Below are 22,343 nucleotides of genomic sequence, written 5' to 3'. Positions count from 1 at the left end.
ACCATCCTTTTAACTGAGCTTCTCATCTCTGCCAGTGCTACCTTCCCCTTCCACACCACTACCGTTTTCAAACCATTGAGCCATTGACCACTGTCCACTGGTTTTGCCTACCTTCTTCTATCGTTTAGCTTCTCATCTCTGCCAGTGCTACCTTCCCCTTCCACACCACTACCGTTTTCAAACCATTGAGCCATTGACCACTGTCCACTGGTTTTGCCTACCTTCTTCTATCGTTTAGCTTCTCATCTCTGCCAGTGCTACCTTCCCCTTCCACACCACTACCGTTTTCAAACCATTGAGCCGAGCTGTACTGTACTCATGGACTCTTCTGTCCACTGGTTTTGCCTACCTTCTTCTATCGTGTAGCTTGTCATCTCTGCCAGTGTTACCTTTCCTTCCACATCATTGAGCCAAGCTATATGGTACTGCTCTGGCCTGGTTATGCGTCCATCACAGGAACTGTGCTAGAGAGGACAATGATTGTATGAAATGGATACTCCTGTCCCAGAGTGGATATTACGTGTGTGTGTGCTTTGAAGCAGTGTTGAATGCTTTGTAGCAATATTGGATTCTTTGCAGCAGTGTTGAATGCTTTGTGGGAATCCCGTCTCCATGGTGAGACAATGACCATAGGAGTTAGTTGGGAAGACAACACAAGCAGATCTGACACCAGGCTGATCCTGTCTCACAACAGAGAGGTGTGATGTGTTTTTGCAGCAGTGTTGAATGCTTTGTGGGAATGCCGTCTCCATGGTGAGACAATGACCATAGGAGTTAGTTGGGAAGACAACACAAGCAGATCTGACACCAGGCTGATCCTGTCTCACAACAGAGAGGTGTGATGTGTTTTTGCAGCAGTGTTGAATGCTTTGTGGGAATCCGGTCTCCATGGTGAGACAATGACCATAGGAGTTAGTTGGGAAGACAACACAAGCAGATCTGACACCAGGCTGATCCTGTCTCACAACAGAGAGGTGTGATGTGTTTTTGCAGCAGTGTTGAATGCTTTGTGGGAATCCTGTCTCCATGGTGAGACAATGACCATAGGAGTTAGTTGGGAAGACAACACAAGCAGATCTGATACCAGGCTGATCCTGTCTCACAACAGAGAGGTGTGATGTGTTTTGCAGCAGTGTTGAATGCTTTGAAGGTGTTGTCCCATCTCCATGGTAACGCTTTCTCTGTACCCCAATCAGAGGATCAGGTGGTGGCATCGTCAGACTACGACAGTACCCACGAGGCCAACCACAGCGACAGCAGCGACGTAGCGCCGACAGAGGAGGGGGACGCAGAAGGGGGCAAAAACACCCCCCAAAACCTCATCATGCTACCTGCAGAGGTGAGAAACAGCCACAGCAACCGTAGAGGTAGCTCTAGTTTTCTAGAGCTCTAGTTTTCACACTTCTAGGTCTAAATCTTTTAGGCCAGGGGTATTCAACCCTTACCCTACGAGGTCCGGGAATACTGCTGGTTTTCTGTTCCACCTGATAATTAATTGCATCAACCTTGTGTCCCAGGTGTAATTCAGTCCATGATTACAGGTGAATAATGATCAAATACAGTGGAGCTGGCTGTCTAGAATTGGATTTGAGGGTTATTATTGGCTTATTCCTCAGGCAGAGGCACAACTACCTCGGAAGACAAAAGTTCATTTCCTAACAACATAACATTCAGTGCACAGATTGGCACCACCAGCCGTCTATATCTGACCCCCTTATGACATGTTGATGACCTACAGTAGATTGGCACCACCCACCGTCTATATCTGACCCCCTTATGACATGTTGATGACCTACAGTAGATTGGCACCACCAGCCATCTATATCTGACCCCCTTATGACATGTTGATGACCTACAGTAGATTGGCACCACCAACCGTAAATATCTGACCCCTTTATGACATGTTGATGACCTACAGTAGATTGGCACCACCAGCTGTCTATATCTGACCCCCTTATGACATGTTGACGACCTACAGTAGATTGGCACCACCCACCGTCTATATCTGACGCCCTTATCACATGTTGACGACCTACAGTAGATTGGCAACATCAGCCGTCTCTATCTGACCCCCTTATGACATGTTTATGACCTACAGTAGAGAGAGAGAACATTTTCTGATATTTAATAAGACAATATAAAGGTTCATAAAGACATTATAAAGGCTTATAACATGTGGCCTCTGTAGGAAAAGCCCCAGCTGGCCCCGGAGCCATTAGTGATGGAGGACTTGGAGCCCCTAATGAGCCACCTCAACCAATGGAACTTCCCCATCTTCAGCTTGATGGAGAAGACCCAGGGCAAATGTGGCCGCATCCTCAGCCAGGTGAGACCCGCTACTGTACAGCCTAGTCAGGTGAGCTGTAACCAGGTGAGACCAGCTACTGTACAGCCTAGTCAGGTGAGCTGTAACCAGGTGAGACCAGCTACTGTACAGCCTAGTCAGGTGAGCTGTAACCAGGTGAGACCAGCTACTGTACAGCCTAGTCAGGTGAGATGTAACCAGGTGAGACCAGCTACTGTAAAGCCTAGTCAGGTGAGACCAGCTACTGTACAGCCTAGTCAGGTGAGATGTAACCAGGTGAGACCAGCTACTGTACAGCCTAGTCAGGTGAGCTGTAACCAGGTGAGACCAGCTACTGTGCAGCCTAGTCAGGTGAGATGTAACCAGGTGAGACCAGCTACTGTAAAGCCTAGTCAGGTGAGACCAGCTACTGTACAGCCTAGTCAGGTGAGATGTAACCAGGTGAGACCAGCTACTGTACAGTCTAGTCAGGTGAGACGTAACCAGGTGAGGACAGGTATTGTACAGTCTAGTCAGGTGAGATGTAACCAGGTGAGACCAGCTACTGTACAGCCTAGTCAGGTGAGCTGTAACCAGGTGAGGACAGGTACTGTACAGTCTAGTCAAGTGAGCTGTAACCAGGTGAGACCAGCTACTGTACAGTCTAGTCAGGTGAGATGTAACCAGGTGAGGACAGGTTAGAATAGTTCATCTTCAGCCATTGAAGCATTCTCAGCCCGGTGAGAGAAACAACCAATTAGACAGGCTGATGGTCAACCATCTATCATTGGGCAGTCACTGTGTCAATCAAAGTGTGTTTGTCTGGTGAGAATCTGATTGGTTGTTTGAGACAGAAGCGGTATCCTCGAGGTTAGAGAAGTGGGCAGGTAACTGGTGGGTTGCCGGTTCGAACCCTATGAGTTGCGTGCAGGGAAATCTACAGGGAGTGATCTGTACAGCCGGAGGGTTACCAACTTCAATATCTCTGCATACTACTGTTGTTGTGCCCTTGAGCAAGGCGCTTTACCCCTAAGTGTTTCAGGGGTGCTACGATGCTCCCAGTCTGTGATGTGTGTCAGGTTGGGTGCTGTCACAGAATAAATTAAGAATATCTGTACAGGTAAAGCGAGTGTCTATGAGAATGAGGCTGTCTATATGCCCACAGACCATTCATTGTCAATCAAAGAGTGTCTGAAGGGTGAGAATGTGATTGGTTCTGTGAGCTCTCTAACTCTCTGTGTTCGTTCCAGGTCTCTCACAGGCTTTTTGAAGACACAGGCCTATTTGAGACCTTCAAGATCCCGGTTCACGAATTCATGAACTACTTCCATGCTTTGGAGAATGGCTACAGAGACATACCATGTAAGAACCTGTTTTAACTTAATGACTCTGCTCTCTTAAAAGCTCCTGTTTTACCTTAATGACTCTGTTTTGCAGACACAGATTAAGCCTAGTAGAGTACATGTTTAGTCCAGCACTAGACTTAATCTGTGCCCGGGAAACTGTTTTACGTTTGTTTTCCTTAGTATATTGAAGTTGAGTTAAAAGTGTCATACCATCAGTATTCCGCAAGAGGGCGATGTTACACAATTTTTTTCCCAACTCTCCACCATTTTTTCCCAACTCTCCACCATTTTTTTCCAACTCTCCACCATTTTTTTCCAACTTTCCACTAGTTTACGGTACAATCTCTCCATATCCTTTTCACTCTACAGCAGAAACAGAAACAGTGTGGCCTAGTGGAAGTTATCACTACTGAGATGTCTCATATTCTCTCCCTTTCGCTCTCTAGTCTTGGTAAATATATTGAATTGTACCCATTTTTTTATTTTTTATTTTTTTAAATCAATCAATCCAGATCACAACAGAATCCACGCTACAGACGTTCTCCATGCTGTCTGGTACCTCACTACCCAGGCCGTACCAGGTCTGCCCAGCCTCATCACTGACCATTGCTCTGCCAGCGACTCAGGTGGGTGCCAGGGTTGAACTGACTTACCTAGTTAAATAAAAGGTGCAATAAAACATTTAATGAAAGAAATGAAAAACTGACTTGAATTACAAGCCAGTCTAATGGAATCATCATGGCTCTTGCTTGATTTGGCATCAGGAGATTGAAACGTTATTTATTGATAACTTGAACTACAAGCCAGTCTAATGGAATCATCATGGCTCTTGCTTGATTTGGCATCAGGAGATTGAAACGTTATTTATTGATAACTTGAACTACAAGCCAGTCTAATGGAATCATCATGGCTCTTGCTTGATTTGGCATCAGGAGATTGAAACGTTATTTATTGATAACTTGAACTACAAGCCAGTCTAATGGAATCATCATGGCTCTTGCTTGATTTGGCATCAGGAGATTGAAACGTTATTTATTGATAACTTGAACTACAAGCCAGTCTAATGGAATCATCATGGCTCTTGCTTGATTTGGCATCAGGAGATTGAAACGTTATTTATTGATAACTTGAACTACAAGCCAGTCTAATGGAATCATCATGGCTCTTGCTTGATTTGGCATCAGGAGATTGAAACGTTATTTATTGATAACTTGAACTACAAGCCAGTCTAATGGAATCATCATGGCTCTTGCTTGATTTGGCATCAGGAGATTGAAACGTTATTTATTGATAACTTGAACTACAAGCCAGTCTAATGGAATCATCATGGCTCTTGCTTGATTTGGCATCAGGAGATTGAAACGTTATTTATTGATAACTTGAACTACAAGCCAGTCTAATGGAATCATCATGGCTCTTGCTTGATTTGGCATCAGGAGATTGAAACGTTATTTATTGATAACTTGAACTACAAGCCAGTCTAATGGAATCATCATGGCTCTTGCTTGATTTGGCATCAGGAGATTGAAACGTTATTTATTGATAACTTGAACTACAAGCCAGTCTAATGGAATCATCATGGCTCTTGCTTGATTTGGCATCAGGAGATTGAAACGTTATTTATTGATAACTTGAACTACAAGCCAGTCTAATGGAATCATCATGGCTCTTGCTTGATTTGGCATCAGGAGATTGAAACGTTATTTATTGATAACTTGAACTACAAGCCAGTCTAATGGAATCATCATGGCTCTTGCTTGATTTGGCATCAGGAGATTGAAACGTTATTTATTGATAACTTGAATTTTGACTCTATTAGAAGACAACCAATTGTTTGTTTTCTCCTGTTTTTAATATGACATCATTATGTTAGTTATGATTGTCAACTTGTGTAAGATTTAGATTTTGTACAAACCGAAGAGACTTAAAGAGTCAAGTATATTTAATAATAGATTGCTATGTTAAGACTCTTAATAGAATTTGTAACAATCAGATTAACTTTGGCCTTTTATTTAATTCAGCCTATACCTACCATCTCTAGTTACTGTTTTGTAAGTCGTCTCATTAAGATCAACATGTTTTGTTACAGTCACGTCAACGCTCTCAGCTGTTCTTATCAGACTGGGGGCTCAGCGTCTGGCTGCATCCCAAATAGAACCATATTCCCTTTTATAGTGCACTACTTTTAGTCAAAACTAGTGCACTATAAAAGGGAATATAGTTCCATTTGGGATGCCGTCTCTGAGTACCAAATACTATTTGAAGTTCAGCGATGCATGAGCAGGCATGAAATTGCAACCAGATTAAAGTTCTCCCAACTCCAGATTTTCATAACCTAATTTATAAGCTTTAGTGCCCCAAACTCTTTGATCCGAGCAGAAGTGGATTTAGAGGTTGAGAGTTTGGGGCCTTTGGGGGTGCTTGCTGGTACACTTTTCACACTACTGAGCCAAACCACAGTTTAGCACATTTCAGCCACCATAGTGCTGGAAAGGACAATGTAAAAAGAAACTACCTGAACCGGTACAGTGTGGTTCAGGTTGGAACTATGGTGTGAATCAGACATGGTAGTAGACTGTTATTACACTCCTCTCCCTCTCCCTCTCCCTCTCCCTCTCCCTCTCCCTCTCCCTCTCCCTCTCCCTCTCCCTCTCCCTCTCCCTCTCCCTCTCCCTCTCCCTCTACCTCTACCTCTCCCTCTACCTCTACCTCTCCCTCTACTTCTCCCTCTCCCTCTCCCTCTCCCTCTCCCTCTCCCTCTCCCTCTCCCTCTCCCTCTACTTCTCCCTCTCCCTCTCCCCCTACCTCTCCCTCTCCCTCTCCCTCTACCTCTCCCTCTACCTCTACCTCTACCTCTGCCTCTCTCTTTCTCCTTGGCTCTGCCAGACTCTGACAGTGGCATCACGCACAGTCACATGGGCTACCTGGTGTCAAAGACCTACAGCGTGTCGGAGGATGGGTATGGTTGCCTGTCGGGGCTCATCCCAGCCCTGGAGCTCATGGCTCTCTACGTAGCAGCAGCCATGCATGACTACGACCACCCTGGCAGGACTAACGCCTTCCTGGTGGCCACAAGTGCACCACAGGTACACCACTTCTCTGTCAAAGCACTTCCGGCTCAAGTGAACAAAAATAAAAAAAATCTTCAGAGTCATATGTTGAAATGTTGTCTGCAGGGAGAGCAGAGATTTTATTTTAGGGATAAGGACAATAGTGGTACAACATTGAAAAGGACTTGGATTGCTGTTATTATGTGTTGTGGAACTGTATGGGTAGATCTCTGACCTGATCCTCTCGCATCCTATCTTCCCCTCTCCAGGCAGTGTTGTATAACGACAGGTCGGTGCTCGAGAACCACCACGCCGCCTCTGCCTGGAATCTGTTCATGTCCCGTCCGGAGTATAACTTCCTCGTCAACCTGGACCACGTGGAGTTCAAACGCTTTCGCTTCCTGGTCATAGAGGCCATTCTTGCCACTGATCTCAAGAAACACTTTGACTTCCTGGCAGAGTTCAATGCCAAGGTAAAAAACCAATGAATCAATCAATGAATTTAAGTCACAGACCCGTAAGTAAACCTGTGTATTTCATTTTGAGTGTAAGATCTCTTCAGCTATTGTAGCATGTTGTATGTGAGAGTTCTACTGCCTAACCCCTGGGTTTTTGTAGTGCGAGTTTGTCGTGCTCTCACCTCTGCACTGCATAATCCACACACCCTCATTACAGCTCACTCTCTGTCCACATTGGTCTGTTACACTATCGCAATAGCAAAGTCAAACGTAAGTGTTCTAGAAAATGTGTTAGATATTTTTTATTTTTTTTAAGGCTTTTGAGGAACAGTATTATGTGTGCCAGTACATTTCTGGACCTTAAATATCCTCATTATATTCTCGTTAACTTAACTAACCCGCACGAATAGAAGTCTCTAACCCGCAGCTTTTCAGGGAAATCATATTGGTCGGGACTAAGCCTTTCCACTGTGCTGCAGTGAAGCCTTTCCACTGTGCTGCAGTGAAGCCTTTCCACTGTTCTGCAGTGAAGCCTTTCCACTGTGCTGCAGTGAAGCCTTTCCACTGTTCTGCAGTGAAGCCTTTCCACTGTTCTGCAGTGAGCCTTTCCACTGTTCTGCAGTGAAGCCTTTCCACTGTGCTGCAGTGAAGCCTTTCCACTGTTCTGCAGTGAAGCCTTTCCACAGTGCTGCAGTGAAGCCTTTCCACTGTGCTGCAGTGAAGCATTTCCACTGTTCTGCAGTGAAGACTTTCTACTGCTCTGCAGTGAAGCCTTTCCACTGTTCTGCAGTGAAGCCTTTCCACTGTTCTGCAGTAAAGCCGTTCCACTGTGCAGCAGTGAAGCCTTTCCACTGTTCTGCAGTGAAGCCTTTCCACTGTGCTGCAGTGAAGCCACTGTGCTGCAGTGAAGCCTTTCCACTGTTCTGCAGTAAAGCCTTTCCACAGTGCTGCAGTGAAGCCTTTCCACTGTGCTGCAGTGAAGCCTTTCCACTGTTCTGCAGTGAGCCTTTCCACTGTTCTGCAGTGAAGCCTTTCCACTGTTCTGCAGTGAAGCCTTTCCACTGTTCTGCAGTGAAGCCTTTCCACTGTTCTGCAGTGAAGCCTTTCCACTGTGCTGCAGTGTAGCCTTTCCACTGTGCTGCAGTGAAGCATTTCCACTGTTCTGCAGTGAAGCCTTTCCACTGTGCTGCAGTGAAGCCTTTCCACTGTTCAGCAGTGAAGCCGTTCCACTGTTCAGCAGTGATGCCTTTCCACTGTGCTGCAGTGAAGCCACTGTGCTGCAGTAAAGCCTTTCCACTGTGCTGCAGTGAAGCCTTTCCACTGTGCTGCAGTGAAGCTGGTGGCAGTTAGGCACTGCCAGTTATACAACAGATTGCTGGCCTTCCACTAACGCTAACAGTGTTACGCCCATTTAGTGTGTGTGTGTGTGTGTGCGCGCGCCACTAAAGCCAACAGAACAGTTTTGTGTCCTTCACGCTGGCTCTGTTGTACCACAAAGCCTCTCACACACACACACACACACACACACACACACACTAACACACGCACACACCTTGTACTCATTTCCCCTCCAATTCTTAGAAACCAAATCAAGCTTTCTCTGAAAAGGCCCATTGAATTAGCTGTTGATGTAGCTGCTCCTACGCTCAGGGGTTATGGCATTAGCATAAGAAGAAGAAGCTTGCAGGAGTCTGCTCTGTGTGTGTGTGTGTGTGTGTGTGTGTGTGTGTGTGTGTGTGTGTGTGTGTGTGTGTGTGAGGCTTTGTGGTACAACAGAGCCAGCGTGAAAGACACAACACTGCTCTGTTGGCTTTAGTGGTGCACACACACACACACACACAGACACACACACACACACACACACACACTGAATGGGCGTAACACTTTCAAAGTTGATGGTTTTTTCTTTGTATTATCTTTTACTAGATCTATTGTGTTATATTCTCCTACAATCCTTACACATTTCCACAAACTTCAAAGAGTTTCCTTTCAAATGGTTCCAAGAATATGCAAATCCGTGCTTCAGGGCCTGAGCTACAGACAGTTAGATTTGGGTCCTGAGCTACAGACAGTTAGATTTGGGTCCTGAGCTACAGACAGTTAGATTTGGGTCCTGAGCTACAGACAGTTAGATTTGGGTCCTGAGCTACAGACAGTTAGATTTGGGTCCTGAGCTACAGACAGTTAGATTTGGGTCCTGAGCTACAGGCAGTTAGATTTGGGTCCTGAGCTACAGGCAGTTAGATTTGGGTCCTGAGCTACAGACAGTTAGATGTGGGTCCTGAGCTACAGACAGTTAGATTTGGGTCCTGAGCTACAGACAGTTAGATTTGGGTCCTGAGCTACAGGCAGTTAGATTTGGGTCCTGAGCTACAGACAGTTAGATTTGGGTCCTGAGCTACAGACAGTTAGATTTGGGTCCTGAGCTACAGACAGTTAGATTTGGGTCCTGAGCTACAGGCAGTTAGATTTGGGTCCTGAGCTACAGGCAGTTAGATTTGGGTCCTGAGCTACAGACAGTTAGATGTGGGTCCTGAGCTACAGACAGTTAGATTTGGGTCCTGAGCTACAGACAGTTAGATTTGGGTCCTGAGCTACAGACAGTTAGATTTGGGTCCTTAGCTACAGGCAGTTAGATTTGGGTCCTGAGCTACAGACAGTTAGATTTGGGTCCTGAGCTACAGACAGTTAGATTTGGATCCTGAGCTACAGACAGTTAGATTTGGGTCCTGAGCTGCAGACAGTTAGATTTGGGTCCTGAGCTACAGACAGTTAGATTTGGGTCCTGAGCTACAGGCAGTTAGATTTGGGTCCTGAGCTACAGGCAGTTAGATTTGGGTCCTGAGCTACAGACAGTTAGATTTGGGTCCTGAGCTACAGACAGTTAGATTTGGGTCCTGAGCTACAGACAGTTAGATTTGGGTCCTGAGCTACAGACAGTTAGATTTGGGTCCTGAGCTACAGGCAGTTAGATTTGGGTCCTGAGCTACAGACAGTTAGATTTGGGTCCTGAGCTACAGACAGTTAGATTTGGGTCCTGAGCTACAGGCAGTTAGATTTGGGTCCTGAGCTACAGACAGTTAGATTTGGGTCCTGAGCTACAGACAGTTAGATTTGGGTCCTGAGCTACAGACAGTTAGATTTGGGTCCTGAGCTACAGACAGTTAGATTTAGGTCCTGAGCTACAGACAGTTAGATTTGGGTCCTGAGCTACAGGCAGTTAGATTTGGGTCCTGAGCTACAGACAGTTAGATTTGGGTCCTGAGCTACAGACAGTTAGATTTGGGCCCTGAGCTACAGACAGTTAGATTTGGGTCCTGAGCTACAGGCAGTTAGATTTGGGTCCTGAGCTACAGACAGTTAGATTTGGGTCCTGAGCTACAGACAGTTAGATTTGGGTCCTGAGCTACAGACAGTTAGATTTGGGTCATTTTAGGCCAAAACAGAAAAAAGGTGCGGATCCTTAAGAGGTTTTTAAAGAGCAACAAGAAAATAACGAGGCTATATACAGGGGGTACCCCAATGTGGAGGCTATATACAGGGGGTACCGGTACAGAGTCAATGTGGAGGCTATATACAGGGGGTACCAGTACAGAGTCAATGTGGAGGCTATATACAGGGGGTACTGGTACAGAGTCAATGTGGAGGCTATATACAGGGGGTACCGGTACAGAGTCAATGTGGAGGCTATATACAGGGGGTACCGGTACAGAGTCAATGTGGAGGCTACATACAGGGGGTACCGGTACCAAGTCAATGTGGAGGCTATATACAGGGGGTACTGGTACAGAGTCAATGTGGGGGCTATATACAGGGGGTACCGGTACAGAGTCAATGTGGAGGCTACATACAGGGGGTACCGGTACAGAGTCAATGTGGGGGCTATATACAGGGGATACCGGTACAGAGTCAATGTGGAGGATATATACAGGGGGTACCGGTACAGAGTCAATGTGCAGGGGGCACAGGTTGATCGAGATAATTGAGGTAATATGTACATGTAGGTAGAGGTAAAGTGATTTTTCCATTGGGGCTGCAGGTAGCCTAGTGGTTAGAGCATTGGACTAGTAACCGAAAGGTTGCTAGATCCCCGAGCTGACAAGGTAAAACTGTTGTTTTGCCCCTGAACAGGCAGTTAACCCTCTGTTCCTAGGCCGTCATTGAAAATAAGAATGTGTTCTTAAATGACTTGCCTAGTTGAGTAAAAATACAAATAAATAGATGATAAACAGAGAATGGGTGGGGACCATGAAAAATGGGTGGGGACCATGAAAAATGGGTGGGGACCATGAAAAATGGGTGGGGACATTGACAGTTTGTTGATGATGTGGATACCAAGGAACTAGAAGGTCTCAACCTGCTCCACTACAGCCCTGTTGATGAGATTTGTGGGTGTGCTCAGCCCTCCTTTTCCTATAGTCCACGATCATCTACTTTGTCTTGATCACATTGAGGTCCTGGAACCACACTGTCTCCCTATTGGCTGTCTCATTGTTCTCGGTGACACATTGTTGTGTCGTCTGCTAACTTAATGATGGTGTTGGAGTCATACTTGGCTATGCAGTCGTGGGTGAACAGGTTGTACAGGAGGGGACTGAGCACGCACCCCTATGGAACCCCATGTTGAGGATCAGCGTGGCAGATGTGTTGTTACCTACTCTTATCACCTGGGGGCGACCGTCAGGAAGTCCAGGATCCAGTTGCAGAGGGAGGTGTTTAGTCCCAGGGTCCATAGCTTAGTGATGAGCTTTGAGGGGACTATGGTGTTGAACGCTGAGCTGTAGTCAATGAATAGCATTCTCACGTAGGTGTTCCTTTTGTCCAGGTGGGAAAGGGCAGTGTGGAGTGCAATAGAGATTGCATCATCTGTGGATCTGTTGGGGCGTTATGCATATTGGAGTGGGTCTAGGGATTCTGGGATACTGTTGGTGATTTGAACCATGACCAGCCTTTCAAAGCAATTCATGACTACAGACTTGCTACGGGTCAGTAGTCATTTAGACAGGTTATCTTGTTGTTCTTGGACACAGGGACTATGTTGGTCCCTGTTCTTAAATCAGGAATCCAATTTAAATTTGACATTCTTGGTTAACTGACAACTGATTTACCATGTTTTTGAACCGCGTACCTATATATTTTTTCTGATGTGTTATAGATGAAAGGTTTTGTATAGTACATGTAAGTGCCCTAATGTACTATATAAGTTCACAAAGCATTTTTATAGGTTAACATATTTTGTCTCTGTCTGTTACTATAGGTAGGTGATGACGTGACGAGGGGTATTGATTGGTCCAATGAGAATGACAGACTGCTGGTGTGTCAGATGTGCATCAAGCTAGCTGACATCAACGGCCCACTGAAACACAAGGACCTGCACCTACAGTGGACCAAGGGCATCGTCGATGAGTTCTATGAACAGGTCAGATTCTCTCTCTATCTCACACACACACAAACAGACACTGAAACACAAGGACCTGCACATACAGTGGACCAAGGGCATCGCCGATGAATTCTATGAACCAGTGAGATCCAAATCAAACTCTAGCCCCTACACTCTAGCCCCTACACCCTAGCCCCTACACCCTAGTCTACACACACACACACACACACACACACACACACACACGTGGGAGTAAAATAAGTCGCATGCTTTCAATTCCCGAGCCGATGGTTTGTATTCTCATCCCATTTCTCAGAAGTAACCACAAGTCCAACAGCAAAACAGAAGGATAATAACACATACGATAGATTCATGGGACTGGAAGGTTTCATGTCCTAGTAGAAGGTTTCATGTCCTAGTGGAAGGTTTCATGTCCTAGTGGAAGGTTTCATGTTCTAGTGGAAGGTTTCATGTCCTAGTGGAAGGTTTCATGTCCTAGTGGAAGGTTTCATGTTCTAGTGGAAGGTTTCATGTCCTAGTGGAAGGTTTCATGTCCTAGTGGAAGGTTTCATGTCCTAGTGGAAGGTTTCATGTTCTAGTGGAAGGTTTCATGTCCTAGTGGAAGGTTTCATGTCCTAGTGGAAGGTTTCATGTCCTAGTGGAAGGTTTCATGTTCTAGTGGAAGGTTTCATGTTCTAGTGGAAGGTTTCATGTTCTAGTGGAAGGTTTCATGCTCTAGTGGAAGGTTTCATGCTCTAGTGGAAGGTTTCATGTCCAAGTGGAAGGTTTCATGTCCTAGTGGAAGGTTTCATGTCCTAGTGGAAGGTTTCATGTCCTAGTGGAAGGTTTCATGTTCTAGTGGAAGGTTTCATGTCCTAGTGGAAGGTTTCATGTCCTAGTGGAAGGTTTCATGTCCTAGTGGAAGGTTTCATGTTCTAGTGGAAGGTTTCATGTCCTAGTGGAAGGTTTCATGTCCTAGTGGAAGGTTTCATGTTCTAGTGGAAGGTTTCATGTCCTAGTGGAAGGTTTCATGTCCTAGTGGAAGGTTTCATGTCCTAGTGGAAGGTTTCATGTTCTAGTGGAAGGTTTCATGTTCTAGTGGAAGGTTTCATGTCCTAGTGGAAGGTTTCATGTCCTAGTGGAAGGTTTCATGTCCTAGTGGAAGGTTTCATGTCCTAGTGGAAGGTTTCATGTTCTAGTGGAAGGTTTCATGTTCTAGTGGAAGGTTTCATGTCCTAGTGGAAGGTTTCATGTCCTAGTGGAAGGTTTCATGCTCTAGTGGAAGGTTTCATGCTCTAGTGGAAGGTTTCATGTCCTAGTGGAAGGTTTCATGTCCTAGTGGAAGGTTTCATGTTCTAGTGGAAGGTTTCATGTCCTAGTGGAAGGTTTCATGTCCTAGTGGAAGGTTTCATGTCCTAGTGGAAGGTTTCATGTTCTAGTGGAAGGTTTCATGTCCTAGTGGAAGGTTTATCTGACATGAAACTCCTGTGAAAGACAAAGCTGTTATGCTCAATATTAGAAATGATATTGCAATACAGATAGCTATAGTATTGTAAAATAAAAGTCTCTGCCCCGTGCTACAAAGCTATCAGGCACTATAGACTGTAGAATAATATAAAAGAATACACATTTAAATTAAATAAAAACTGTAGTAGTATTTTTTAAAACTTATTTAACCTTTATTTAACTAGGCAACTAACAAATTCTTATTTACAATGACAGACTACCCCGGCCAACGCTGGGCCAATTGTGCACCACCCTATAGGACTCCCAATCACGGCAGAATGTGATACAGCCTGGATATAAACCAGGGACTGTAGTGACGCGTCTGGCACTGAGATGCAGTGCCATAGACCGCTGCACCACTCGGGAGCACAATACCGTTCTACTACGCTCCTAGAAAGAAGAGTTCCAGAAGGGTTCAGAAGGATCACCCTTTTTGGCTCCAGGTAGAACACTTTTGGGTTCCATGCTGAACCCTCTGTGGAAAGGGTTCTACATGGAACCCAAAAGAGTTCTAGCTGGAACCATTCTTCGTCTGTTTTCCTATGGGGACAGACAAAGAATCCTTTGAGGTTTTACAGTGCCTTGCAAAAGTATTCATCCCCTTTGGCATTTTTCCTATTTTGTTGCATTACAACCTGTAATTGAAATATATTTTATTTGGATTTCATGTAATGACATACACAAAAAAGTCCAAATTGGTAAAGTGAAATGAAAAAAATGACTTGTTTAAATAAATAAAAAATGGAAAAGTGGTTTGTTCATATGTATTCACCCCTTTGCTATGAAGCCCCTAAATAATGTCTTGTGCAAACAATTACCTTCAGAAGTCACAATGTTAAGAATATGGCACCACAACAAACCTGCCAAGAGAGGGCCGCCCACCAAACCTCGCTGACCATGCAAGGAGTGCATTAATCAGAGAGGCAACAAAGAGACCAAAGATAACCCTGTAGGGGCTGCAAAGCTCCACAGCGGAGATTGGAGTAACTGTCCATAGCACCACTTTAAGGCGTACACTCCACAGAGCTGGGCTTTACAGAAGAGTGGTCAGAAAAAAGCCATTGCTTAAAGAAAACAATAAGCAAACACATTTGGTGTTCACTAAAATGCATGTGGGAGACTCCCCAAACATATGGAAGAAGGTACTCTGGTCAGATGAGACTCAAATGTAGCTTTTTGGCCATCAAGGAAAATGCTATGTGTGGCGCAAACCCAACACCTCTTATCATCCCCACAGTGAAGTATGGTGGTGGAAGCATCATGCTGTGGATGTTTTCATAGGCAGGGAGTGGGAAACTGGTCAGAATTGAAGAAATGATGGGTGGCGCTTAATACAGGGAAATTCTTGAGGGAAACCTGTTTCAGTCTTCCAGAGATTTGAGACTGGGACGTTCACCTTCCAGCAGGACAATGGCCCTAAGCATACTGCTAAAGCAACACTTGAGTGGTTTAAGGGGAAACATTTAAATGTCTTGGAATGGCCTAGTCAAAGCCCAGACCTCAATCCAATTGAGAATCTGTGGTATGACATAAAGATCGCTGTGTACCAGCAGAAGCCATAAAACTTGAAGGAGCTGGAGCAGTTTTGCCTTGAAGAATGGAATCCCAGTGGCTAGATGTGCCAAGCTTATAGAGACATAACCCAAGAGACTTGCAGCAGTAATTTCTGCAAAAGGTGGCTCTACAAAGTATTGACTTTGGGGGGGTGAACAGTTATACACACTCCAGTTTTCAGTTTTCTTGTCTTATTTCTTGTTGATTTCACACCCCCAAAATATTTAGCATCTTCAAAGTGGGTAGGCATGTTGTGTAAATCAAATGATACAACCCCCCCCAAAAAAAAATCTGTTTTATTTCCAGGTTGTAAGGCAACAAAATAGGAAAAATGCCAAGGGGGTGAATACTTTCGCAAGCCACTGTAGATAGCACCTTGTTTTTGTAAGAGTGTAGAGTATGTTGAAATCACAAGCTTTTCTCAGTCCCATTAATTTTGCTGACCCCAAAGCGTGATGGATTTTCACCCAGTAATTTCATTTTTATTCTATCTCCCTGACAAATTGAGATAGTAATGGCTTGTCTGCTGCCCGCAATTGCACAGAGATAACCCATAGAATGGCAACCTTGGTATGAAATGCGACACATATGAAATATATAGATATGGAAATATGTCCGGATAAGGAAAATGCCATCCATAGACAATCAGATTCTATTTATTTACGTATGTTCAGACTACAGATGACTTTGTGTGTTCTGTGTAACAGGAGAATATATGATGACATATGATGACATATGACATATGTTGGTACGATTTAAATTCTCTGATAAGGAATATGCATCGGTTCTTCTGCCAATCACTTTTATGCCAATTTTTTATATTTCATATTTTTGGCATTATGACATGAACATTTCCAAGGTATCAAGTTGATTTTGATTGATCCAAAGCACGGAAACACCTCCAAATGTTACCAACTCTCAACATCAAAAAATAGAAGAGATACAACCAAGAGCAGCGGTCACAACAAATGAACCTTCTTATTTAAAGTAACTGCCTAGTCCAATGGTAATTAAGTATGTTATGAAGCAGCTTTTCCGTGTTGGAATGCTATGGGCGTATTCTGGTAATTAAAAATATTCAGGCAAGTAGACCGCTGATTGGCCAGCCCATCCTCCTCAAGGTGATGATGACATCATGTTCTATGAGGAAATAGCAAGCATTTTTTTTAAATGGTCTGTTTGAGATAGAAGTTCGAGGTAGGCTTTTGAAAGTGTTTTTTCTACAATTTATGCTTTGGCCACAAATACCAGTATAGGACAAGTCAACATTATTTGGGTATGAGTAAACTCAATATTACCTTTTAAAAGTAATATTTTCACTGGGCAGTTACTGTAATCAATATGGTTAAAGATGCAGTAAGTCATGTCAGAAGCTAACTTAACAGATTCATTACTTACCCAACAACAGCTGCAAATTCCACTAAAATTACATCACGCTTTGAATTTCACTTTCCGTGATTTGTCTAACAACTCTATCACAAATCTAGCAAATACATTTTGTGGGTCAGAGTGCAGATTTTATTTTATTTAGCACAAACTGTTATTAGTATGTTTCTCACATTGGCTTTAGCCACTGAGGGAGCAGGCCTGCCCCGACAAGTGCAGGGAGGCTACCGGTGAACACATTCCATGGAGGGAGACAATGTCTCCATTACGTGACGATGTCTCCATTACGCGACGATGTCTCCATTACGCGACGATGTCTCCATTACGCGACGATGTCTCCATTACGCGACGATGTCTCCATTACGCGACGATGTCTCCATTACGTGACTTGTGATTTGTGAATCTCTTTGGAACGAACAGCTAGCGTGATTTAAGCCAATAGAGAGAATTATCTAACATTTAAGTTTAAGTTACAAATCATAAAATATTTACACATAATAGACATTTCGGTACACTTGTGGACAAAATTCTTAATTAAGTACAAGCATATTAAGGTTATAATATTGTAGAGAATAATCTATTTGTTAATCATATGTGATTCATAATGACAGAAAACTACATTTAGACACATTTATTAGCACCCTCTTGAATGTACCCACATTTCACTACATTCTGGAGCAGTGAGTGAATGCCTGGTCGTGTGTAATCATCATTTATCATAATTTGATCTACCTATACAGCATGGAGCCTACAGATGTTAAATGATTTTTTTATTTTTTTATCTCTTGACTGTATAGCACCAAAAAAACTCATAGCAACCAATAAAGTCCTCTGATTCTAAAAAGTGAACGTGTCATCACCTCTCCCACAGGGTGACGAGGAGTCCAGCCAAGGCCTTCCCATCAGCCCCTTCATGGACCGCTCTGCTCCTCAGCTGGCTAAGCTCCAGGAGTCCTTCATCACCCACATCGTAGGACCGCTCTGTAACTCATACGACTCCGCAGCACTCATGCCCGGACGTTGGGTGGAGCCTAACCCCGAGGAGGAGGAGGAGGAGGAGCACGAGGAAGATGAAGAGGAGGATACGACAGAGGATGAAGATGGGTCTACTAGCTCAGAGGCATCGCGTAAGAATGTTTCCTTAATTTTACTTGTTGTAGTTGACAGGGACAATGCTCATTATTAATGTGCCAAATTTAGCCAGAATCAATGCATGAAAAAACAATTAACAATTTTTTTCTCCAAACCCTGCTGTAGAGAAAGGCAAAGCAGCTCCCAAGAAGAGGAGGAAAGTGTTCTGTCAGATCACCCAGCACCTGATGGACAACCACGAGATGTGGAAGAAGGTGATCGCAGAGGAAACCCCCAAGCAAAACAATGTAGCTGAGCCAATCCTATCCATCCACGAGGAGGAGGAGGAGCCAGGGAGCAGGGAGGATGTAGTGGAGGGGGAGGAGCCAGAAGAGGAAGGGGAGGTGCCAGAGGAGGAAATAGACGAGGAGTGGCCAGCGCCCCCGCAGGACGAGTCTGAACCTGCAGAAGAGGCTGGGCCAGAGTGAGGGCCCCAAAGGCTCGTGGCGAGTGCTATTCGGGATCCTTGGGATATTGCTACCCTAAACCCTAACCCCTACCCTAAACTTAACCATAACCCTTACCTAACCTTAACCCCTTACCTAAACCATTTTAAATGTAAACTTAAATGGGGTAGGGATGTCCCAAGGATCCCAGATAGCAAGGACCAAAGGTTCTTGGGAATTAAATAAAGCAGCCGCTATCCCGAGGCAGAACATGAAATTACTTTTTCTATCCTATTGACAAACAGGCTGACTGATTTTTTATTTTTTTTGCCAGCACATTCACTTAGACACAACACTGTAGAAGTTTGGGACATTGTGCCTAATGAAAATGTAACACAGGGTGGGAGATATTTACTTGTGTTTTACACATTTTATATATAAAAACACAGAATACAAGTCAGGTTCAGAAACATCGGTCAATCATCCTCTTGAGTAACTTTCCATTATTACAATAACCTACAGGATCATCTACTGGGTGTAACAAACTGGTGTAATAGTTCACGAAATACACAGACTCTTTTTGCTACCGTCAAGAGTGGATTGAGACTTGGTCGTGAAGACCTCAAACCCATTGTGTAAACAACGGACTGCAGAGACTGCCGCCAATTTATATATAAGAAATATTTTCTAAAATGCAATTATACTTAAACATCACATGCACCTGTACTCATGTGTTTTGTTTATGGAGGAGGGGGGGGATTTTAAGTATTTTCTCTGGGTCTGATAAATCTCAGTAATATGGTTCTATTTTTACTATGTGGATTGAGAAGGGAAAAATTAGACTGAACAGCTTCATACAAATCTACATTTTCCATCTTTATTAATGTTCTTTAATTGATTCCACATTGCATCTCACACCTATAATCTGTAAGCACACGACCGCAAGCATGCCCTCTAGGTATCTTTTGGTTTTACTGACAAACTGAAACGGTCGGTATAGCCCACCCTTTTAATATAGGCCCCTCTAGGATCTATGACATCGGCAGAACTATCAGCTGGTAACTTTTCTCATGTCATGGTACTCCAGGTGAACAGACCATATTTGACTTCAGCCTTCAGCCTTTTTGACCAATGGCTTGGTTCAGAGGAAGTTGGAACACACTACAGGGTCTTTTTTTGACCAATGGCTTGGTTCAGAGGAAGTTGGAACACACTACAGGGTCTTTTTTTGACCAATGGCTTGGTTCAGAGGAAGTTGGAACACACTACAAGGAGAGGAGGAGAGGAGTCAGAAAAAGACATGCTAGTACTTTAGGTCTTATGAGTGTTTCTCTAATACAGTTCATGAAAACAGGCCTAGTGTGTAAGATAATGAGGTCCTATGACTATAAGGCATAGTTCCTCAACCTAACTCAAAGACAGGATTCTTCCTCCACTATCAGATAAACTGACTACATAGATCACCAGGAGACAATATACTGTTTTTACTACTTATTGACTATTGATTCTCGTTTCAGTAACCCCTCCCCTTTCCAATAGACACAAAAAGTTCATTTTAGTTTGCCTTTATTTAACCAGGTAAGTCATTGAGAACACATTCTCTTTTTACAATAATGACCGAACAGGTACATGGTAACACAGGATCACACACACACACACACACACACACACACACACACACACACACACACACACACACACATACACACACACACACACACACACACACACACACACACACACACACACACACACACACACACACACACACACACACGCACACACAGTATACGATCTCTAAGCCATACAAGGAGGAACCATTTACTGTGAGGTGATTTTAAGGGAGTGGGCAGAGTAGCCCATAATGGCCCTAGCTTTGACAGCCAGTCTCCATCCTAAATGGCACCCTATTCCCTATATAGTGCACTACTTTAGACCAGGGCCCTATAGAACCCTATTCCCTATATATAGTGCACTACTTTAGACCAGAGCCCTATAGATCCCTATTCCCTATATAGTGCACTGCTTTAGACCAGAGCCCTATAGAACCCTATTCCCTATATAGTGCACTACTTTAGACCAGAGCCCTATAGAACCCTATTCCCTATATAGTGCACTACTTTAGACCAGAGCCCTATAGAACCCTATTCCCTATATAGTGCACTGCTTTAGACCAGAGCCCTATAGAACCCTATTCCCTATATAGTGCACTACTTTAGACCAGAGCCCTATAGAACCCCATTCCCTATATAGTGCACTACTTTAGACCAGAGCCCAATAGAACCCTATTCCCTATATAGTGCACTACTTTAGACCAAGGCCCTATAGAACCCTATTCCCTACATAGTGCACTACTTTAGACCAAGGCCCTATATAACCCTATTCCCTATATAGTGCACTACATTTGACCAGAGCCCTATAGAACCCTATTCCCTACATAGTGCACTACTTTAGACCAAGGCCCTATATAACCCTATTCCCTATATAGTGCACTACTTTAGACCAAGGCCCTATATAACCCTATTCCCTATATAGTGCACTACATTAGACCAGGGCCCTATAGAACCCTATTCCCTATATAGTGCACTGCTTTAGACCAGAGCCCTATAGAACCCTATTCCCTATGTAGTGCACTACTTTAGACCCCCCCCCCCCCCCCTATTAACATGTGAACACACACCGTAAATAACAGTACACACAACAGATCAATGTGTACTGCTGCCAAACACTATACTACTATAAACACTGTGTATACTTTAGGGGGTGAACTGGGTAAGGTGAATTAATAGCCTATGCTCCTTGTACATTTTGGATTTCGTCACTTTTCATCCCAAATTTGACATCGTTCTTTTACATGATCTTTCTCAATCAGGTTTTTAATAAATCTTCCAGTTGAAAATAGCAGATTATTGATGTGATGACTTGTTTAGTGCGTTGCATCGATAGCATACTCAGTACAGCATATGGGATAAGCTACATAGTTGTAGTGGTTAGCGACACTTTATGTATGCTATATAAAGCCTTTATAGGTTGTAAGTTGTAAAGGACCTTTTAAAATGTATATTTTTGAGGGGGATTGGAATCCAGGTTTATGTAGAGTTTAATCCAGAACCTTCCTGCAGAAAAAGAGACCCCCGTGTTCAGAACTTCAGTGAACATTCTAGTAGCAGACACAAACATTTGATCCATTCATGTTCCTCGGAGACAAAGGCCACACTGTATGCAACGCTTGGCTTCACCAGAGATGCAGTAAAGAGGTCAATGGAATATGCAATACAGTGGGCGATAGAAGGACGCTGGACTTGCGGACATTCAACAAATCTGATCCATCGAAGTGGATATTGGTCAAATCCGTCATGATGTATTGTAACGGGCCCACAATGTGGTTTCTCAAATCTGATGTGGATATATTCGGCTGTTTTCACCTCATAACATGTAAAAAGCTGTCCCTTTTCAGGTTTAGAAGATGTGACTGCTAAATGCTAACTCCTGTTTGTGTTAGCTGGTAGCATAGTTAGCATACAGAAATCAGTGTTGGTAGTCAAAGTCGTTTTTTAAATTGTAATGCAGTTGATTGATGACGATGACATCAACATGTACTGAGGTTGACATCTATATAAGCATTGTACTCTGATTTTTTACCTCAACATAGTGTGGAATACACATATAAACAACAGTCTAAATGTAGGATCATTTGGCTGGGGGGCAATGAGGAGATTCGGGATCTTTCCCCCACGCGTTTCCATGGCATTGTTTTGGTCAAGTTCCATTGACCTCTTTACCATCTGTCCTTTATATATGATCTTTATTATTGAACTGAATGACACTGTGTGAGAAACAGGTTACCATTGACATGATATGA

General features: G+C 43.9%; 1 protein-coding gene across 1 annotated transcript in view; it reads left to right on the top strand.

Annotated features, from left to right (window-relative positions):
* Positions 1-19,201, top strand: part of LOC109867058 (cGMP-inhibited 3',5'-cyclic phosphodiesterase A) — a 242,096-nt gene extending 222,895 nt beyond the window's left edge. The window contains exons 7-15 of the mRNA XM_031801186.1: positions 1,197-1,339; positions 2,189-2,326; positions 3,535-3,646; positions 4,143-4,256; positions 6,517-6,716; positions 6,950-7,153; positions 12,396-12,557; positions 17,836-18,091; positions 18,222-19,201. Coding sequence (XP_031657046.1) covers positions 1,197-1,339; positions 2,189-2,326; positions 3,535-3,646; positions 4,143-4,256; positions 6,517-6,716; positions 6,950-7,153; positions 12,396-12,557; positions 17,836-18,091; positions 18,222-18,523 — 1,631 coding nt within the window. The 3' untranslated portion in view covers positions 18,524-19,201. The remainder of the gene's footprint in view (positions 1-1,196; positions 1,340-2,188; positions 2,327-3,534; positions 3,647-4,142; positions 4,257-6,516; positions 6,717-6,949; positions 7,154-12,395; positions 12,558-17,835; positions 18,092-18,221) is intronic.
* The last annotated feature ends 3,142 nt before the right edge of the window (positions 19,202-22,343 follow it).

Source organism: Oncorhynchus kisutch, linkage group LG22 (assembly GCF_002021735.2).
Source record: "Oncorhynchus kisutch isolate 150728-3 linkage group LG22, Okis_V2, whole genome shotgun sequence".
NCBI lineage: Eukaryota > Metazoa > Chordata > Actinopteri > Salmoniformes > Salmonidae > Oncorhynchus > Oncorhynchus kisutch.
Note: the sequence above shows the minus strand (reverse complement) of the source record. Positions and strands in the feature narration are given on the sequence as shown.